Source organism: Peromyscus maniculatus, chromosome 6 (genome assembly GCF_049852395.1).
Source record: "Peromyscus maniculatus bairdii isolate BWxNUB_F1_BW_parent chromosome 6, HU_Pman_BW_mat_3.1, whole genome shotgun sequence".
Lineage (NCBI taxonomy): Eukaryota > Metazoa > Chordata > Mammalia > Rodentia > Cricetidae > Peromyscus > Peromyscus maniculatus.
Genome location: NC_134857.1, coordinates 103,069,933 through 103,076,053, shown reverse-complemented (window position 1 = coordinate 103,076,053; position 6,121 = coordinate 103,069,933). Strand labels below are relative to the sequence as shown.

At 42.3% G+C, this 6,121-nt stretch overlaps 1 protein-coding gene across 8 annotated transcripts in view; it reads right to left on the bottom strand.

The window, feature by feature from the left end:
* Positions 1-3,884: 3,884 nt before the first annotated feature.
* The window catches only part of Sec24d (SEC24 homolog D, COPII component), a 101,704-nt gene continuing 99,467 nt past the window's right edge, over positions 3,885-6,121 (bottom strand). For all 8 annotated transcript variants that reach the window (XM_016010109.3, XM_076574919.1, XM_076574918.1 and 5 more), the window contains exon 23: positions 3,885-4,702. In XM_016010109.3, coding sequence (XP_015865595.1) covers positions 4,562-4,702 — 141 coding nt within the window. In that variant the 3' untranslated portion in view covers positions 3,885-4,561. The remainder of the gene's footprint in view (positions 4,703-6,121) is intronic.

Genomic DNA, 6,121 nt, shown 5'->3' with positions numbered 1-6,121 from the left:
TGGCTGTGGTGAATTGGGGAGCTACATTTTGAGCCCTTATGTGGAGAAACTTAAACCACACACACCCTCCATTCTGCTAAAGCTAAGTAAGGGCCACTAATTATTCTCATGAATAAGGCCACTTGTGGACGGAGGTGAGATAGATTGTTACAGCTGTCACTAGGAGTGATCGCAGCCTATGTCTTTATACCATCTCAATTGCTGATTTACACATTCTAATTGGTTATAGCAGCTTATGTTTTAAAGCATGCTGGAGGCCAGGAGTAGAGCACTGTGCCTCAAATGTTTAAGGCCCTGGGCTCAATCTCAAGCATCCCAAACTCACCACCAAAACAAAATGTACAAAGTGCTATAATATCAGAGTTCGTTTGGACTTTATCATTGTCCTCTCCTTAATGTTTGTTGGTTAGAGTGAAATTTAGCTAGTCTCAAGTATATACAGTCAGTTATGAAGCTATAAATCTAGGACTTCCCATAACATTTCTCCAGCAGGAAACTCATTTTCTGGATGATCATACCACTCCTGCTTCCAAGCCCTCCATCACTTACTCAGGTGTGAACATTGTTATATTGCCAGAGAAAAAACTAACTCCCTTAGTCTAAATGATTTGGACAACTTTTTCTAATAAATACTTCCTTTAAAGCTAAACAGAATGTTCAAATGATCACTATATGTATGTGTTACAGATCTTCCTTTTAACTGAAGGTGATTATGAACAGAAGATGAGGTAGATTCTCTTCCCACTTGAGATGGAGTCAGAATCCTCAAAGTTTAACAGTGTAAAATGCACACAGACCCAAGTATATACCGCAGAATTGAAGCAGGCTAGGAATTTGTTGCATGTTGGAACAATTGATGTTTTAGGCACATTTTATCTAAATTTTAAATACATAGGAATATTTGTTTCGACTCATTTTCTTTTTTTCTTCACTGGTTTTCTTCCACTCCTAAGAAATTAGAGCAGCACAGAGTCCCTTAATGAATACCTTGGCCTTGAGTCTGTAAAAGGATGGTGACAGAGCTCATGTGGGAGCCCACAAAGGTTTCCTAGTGAGATCTGAGCTTGCTTGACACAGCAGGGCTGCGTTAGGCGATGGCTTGACCACATGTGTGGTTACCAGGTGTCTGGGAGGGTCTGCACTTGGCTGTGCTGGGGGGAGGTCTTTTGCTCCACCCCGACATTCCTCTAAAAGCCCTTTAGTAGAGACAGAAGGGGCTGGTGGGTTTTGATCCAGACCCTCCTAAGGCTGTCCTGTGTTTTTGTCTCCCTCTATATTTTTTTATCTAAATATTTCTTACCTCTCCCTCAAGAGTACCCTGGGGGAAAAAGTGGGAGCTGGTCTCCCTCAAGCTCATGACCTGGTTAATGTGGGTATCAATTGCCATCAGTAGCTAATGGACACACAGAAAGAAAGAGTTTGATGGTCAAGTGAAATCGTTCCTATTTGTGGAAGTTGACAAGCTCGTTTGCATCCTTTGCTTGTATTTTTTGCTTGTGAACTTTAATTGGGTTAGGTGAGAATGCCATTGTTGTAAATTCTGGCTTCTAAATACCATGCGGCCAAATTTACTCAGATGGCAGGGGCAGGGAGCATTACTCAGTTGGGAAAAGTAACCATTGTCTTTGAAAGCATGTGAACTGGCAAACTTTGGGGTAAACATGCAAGTATGGCACGATGTGGATTATGGAGTTGCCCACCACGGTGTGATATGACCTCTCTAATGAGAGACTGTAGAGGTGCAGACCTGTTTCTCTCCCATCACCTGCTAGAGACTCCTACACAAGAACAAGCATTTACAGTTCTTAAGAGCATAGAAGAGTGAGAGATCATTTCCCTTTGTGTATGTTTACCTTCCTTGAAAGCAGAGGGCAAAGGGTCAAGAAATGTTTTCAATATATCTAGTTGTTTATGCTGTTAAATGATAGAGGCGATTGCTGAGATGACTTGGGAAACTGGTTATCATCAGTAAGTATGTAGTTCAAGACAGTTTCTGGATCGTCTTTAATACTCAAAGACCTGAGGATGTAGCTCGGTGGTAGAAAACTTGTCTGTCATTCATGAAGCCTTGTGATTGATCCCCAATGCTATGCAAATTATTCATAATTCTATAGCAAAATTCAGAACAATGTAGGTAGTAATTTTAAGTGTGTCAGCCAGCTTACTCCTTAAATCTTAAGTTCCAACTCCATTCTGATAAGATATGGGTCAGGACAGCACCTAATTGTTAGGGGACTGTTCCCAATTGTGGCTGCCTCATTGAGCTCTATTCAAATGAAAAGCTTGTTGTTTCATCTGATAACTGCCTTTATCTACTCTTCCTGAGTGTATTATCCAGGTGTCTAAGCTCTGAGTATTAAGTCTTAGCTATTTGCTTTGTAAGCATAATAGTATGCTTTTTCAACTTGAAGTGTATGTCACATAGTAAGTGCTCGATAAGTAGTTCCTTATTCCCTTTTAGTAATGATTGGAGTAATTCTTGGGATATCTTTATTTATTTAACCAGACACTTCTATGTTAGTTTCAGATTTTTGCCTACATAAATACATGGCACCACATACATACCTGGTGCCTGTGGAGAATCTCCTGGAACTGGAGTTCTGGATGGTTGTAACCACCATGTGGATGCTGGGAACTGAACCTTCTGCAAGAGCAGCCAGAGCTCTTAACCTGTAAGCCATCTTTCCAGTCCCCCAGAATATTTCCAATAACCCTCTTTAAGATCTCTTCTGACCCACTGATGCTTTTTTTCTGTCTTAGAGTATTATCTCTGAGGACGAGGAATCAAGTCGTTTTCTCTGAATTAGCATCTTCCTGAGGTCTTGGACAGAGCCAACTTTGTTTGCTCTTTATTTACATTAATAAAGAATAGTGGTTTGATCCAGTGCCTCTTTATTTCATGATAGCCTAAATGGAAAAGGTAGCCTGCATTGTGAACAACAGGAACAGAATTCCTGAGAGAGAAAGGAGAGGATGACGGGCTAGCACATGAATAGGAAACTGAGACAGTTACCCTGATGTCACAGCTGGTGGTGAGAGCAAGAATTCCATGTTGGCTCCAGGTCCCTGTGCTTAGTCACCCTGCTGGGCTGCAGCATGGTCCCTCAGTCCCTTGGCTGCTTCTGCTCTGAGTCCACATTTGCTTTCACCCCACTTCCCATCATGACAAATGCCTTTAAGTTTTTTAGCTTGCTTTCCATAAACATCTCCATTATTATTTCATTTTTGGACTTTCAACTCTTGTTAAACTCATCCAAGTCAATCAGAACATCCCACTCGTCGGCTAGCACAACAGCATTTTAGTAGGTCAGCATATGTGTCTGCTGTTCTTAGTTCATGGCATCCATCAACCTAGGAATGATCCTTCCTAGCCATGTGTTCACAGATGAAGTATTGAGCTGCTGCAAGGCTGTCTTCATATGTAAAAGACTCTAACAAGAGGAAGTTTGCTGCAGGGCACAAGTGTGGAAATGGTCAGAAGACAGTGGAGATCTGGGAGGTGTGTGTACTCCACTGTGATGTAGCAGTTATTATGATCATCTCTTTGATAAAGTTGAGGAAGGCACACATGGAACAGGTGCCATTCAGAGCCATTCTAGAGTTAAGAGAAGTACTATGTGTATTGAGAGAAAAAACACAAGATGCCAAGAGCAGAGTCCCCTGGGTGTAAGCAGCTCAGCCAGATGTGTCTTAGGCAAGAACTTGTAAATGCCTTTCTCAAGGAATGTTCTGATAGCTGAATATTACTGAACCTTTACAAAGATAATTTTTTTATCCAGACTTATTCTCAGTAAACCATCCAGTTCAGGAGTTTTTGACATGTACTTTTAGTGCTATCCTTATTTTTTTTTAATTTTCAAAAGACATAAAAAAAACAGCCAGAGTATATGAAGTAATTTATTGATATTGGTTAAGATCCATTATATACAGGTAGAAATAATCAAAATTGTACAAAGAACCATTAAGAATATAGATACCGTTTTATAGACAAAACAATTGGAAAATAGTTTAAACAGACAATATATAATTATGAAAAAAGGAGAACACAAATTGTTCTACCAGACAGATTACAGGGTTTTCAAAAGTCTGCCGTGCAGATCTTAAGTTGAAAAAAAAATCTGTTCAATGTAGTCACAGAGTTTTAAAACATTAGATATAAGGCAAAAATGAAGTCCTTTTCCTCTCACTGCGAAAGAGGGAGGAACCAAGACAATTTTACCATGAATCTATACAGTTTGAAAAATAATTTATATATTTAGCACAAAGAAAGAAAATTGAGACTGTGAATGGTTATGTAAACTATGTATTTATGAAATGCAAACTGTCAGCTTTAGGAATTAGAAGTTGGACAGCCAGAAAGAGACTGTTCCATAATTTATGGTACCACCACACCTCCACGGGCTAACTGCCCGAGCACCAAAGCTGAAGGTCTATGTGCTGTCTTGGCAAGCTATCCTGAAAATGATCAAGAAATTAAAACTAGCCTACTATCATTGGGAAAATTAGGCACCAACTCGGAGTCCGTCTCCTCAGAAACGCAAGCTCGGTGGAGGGCCGGGGCTCAGTTAAGCAGCTGGCAGATCTCCTTGTGGATACAGCAGAGGAAATCCACGTAAGAGGATCCGCCATAGAGTCCTTTATCTTCCACCAGGAACTGTCGGAAAACCATCTCCCGCGGCTCTCGCTGCTTCACGATGATGAGCTAGGGAAACCCAACAACAGCTAGTTAGACATGCATGTCGAATATGGTCCAGCCATTTCACCTGATTCAGTCCTACCAAATGTGGTAGGAGTGTGAGGCCTGGATGATGGTGTCAGCATGCCTGATTCTGTAGGTCTTTAAAGGGTGTGTGTGTGTGTGTGTGTGTGTGTGTGTGTGTGTGTGTGTAGAAATGTACAAATCAGTGCAGGTGCCCAGAGAGTCCAGAAGAGAGGGTGTCATAGTTACAGGCAGTCATGAGTCACCCATTGTGGGTGCTGGGAAAAGAATTCGGGTCTTCTGGAAGAGCAGTATGTGCCATCTCCATGCCTGTTACTTGGGAGAGGAGGGAGACACCAACATTTAAACCACAAAGACAATTCTAAGTGGCAAATTAAAGTGAAAACTTACTGTAAGTAGAGTGCTATGGGGATAAGCTTCACAATGGCAATCACTGTCCTCTACGTCTCAAAGGACAGGGTAGGTCGGACGGGTATATACCATGCCACGTAGAAAGGTACAGAGACAGCTGGCGTGCAAATTATTACAGACATTTAGAAGGTAGTAAGGGATTAGAGACAGCATTATCATGAGTTTGGGCCTTTTGCTGGACTTGGTATGTGAGGGCAGAGAAGGAGGAAGTGAGAGAGTCGACAGGCAGCAGAAGGTGCATTAGTGGGGTGAAGGTACTGCATGGGAAACGGCTGCCAGTGTAGGCAGGAGGTGGCCAGAGTACCAAGAAGGGATAGAGACGAAAAGGAGTAAATACGAGAAAGAGACCAAAACAGAACCACCGCGCTCATGGCAACGGACTGCACTGCCCTTGCTTGGTGTAGCCACTGCTCCATGGACTGCTGGGGAAAGTCCTAACTGGCATGTGCTGTAAATGCAAGAATCAACAGATTGTAAAACGTAGTATTAAAAATGTAGAAACTCAGCCAGGCAGTGGTGGTGCACGCCTTTAATCCCAGCACTTGGGAGGCAGAGGCAGGCAGATCTCTGTGAGTTCGAGGCCAGCCTGGTCTCCAAAGTGAGTTCCAGGAAAGGCGCAAAGCTACACAGAGAAACCCTGTCTCGAAAAACAAAAAACAAACAAAAGAAATGTAGAAACTCTCCAAATAGCTTATACTGATTCCCCGTGGAAATGCTAACACCTGCTTCCTAGCTATGGAAGAAGAGCCAGGGCCCCTGCCACTTCCTCCACTGGTGAGACCACAAGGAAAGGCCGGGCAGTTAGCCCCCACAGCTGTATAGTAGGACAGATGTGCAACACGGCCACGAGGCCATGGTTCATAAAGAGAACGCCCGTGGTTCAAGTTCAGGGTGTAATCTTAAAATGCTTTTGGAGAAACTTCCTTTAAGGGGTGTTTTAGGTCGCTACTGCCCCAAGCCAACTTGGAGAAAAGGGTTTGTTTAGTTTCT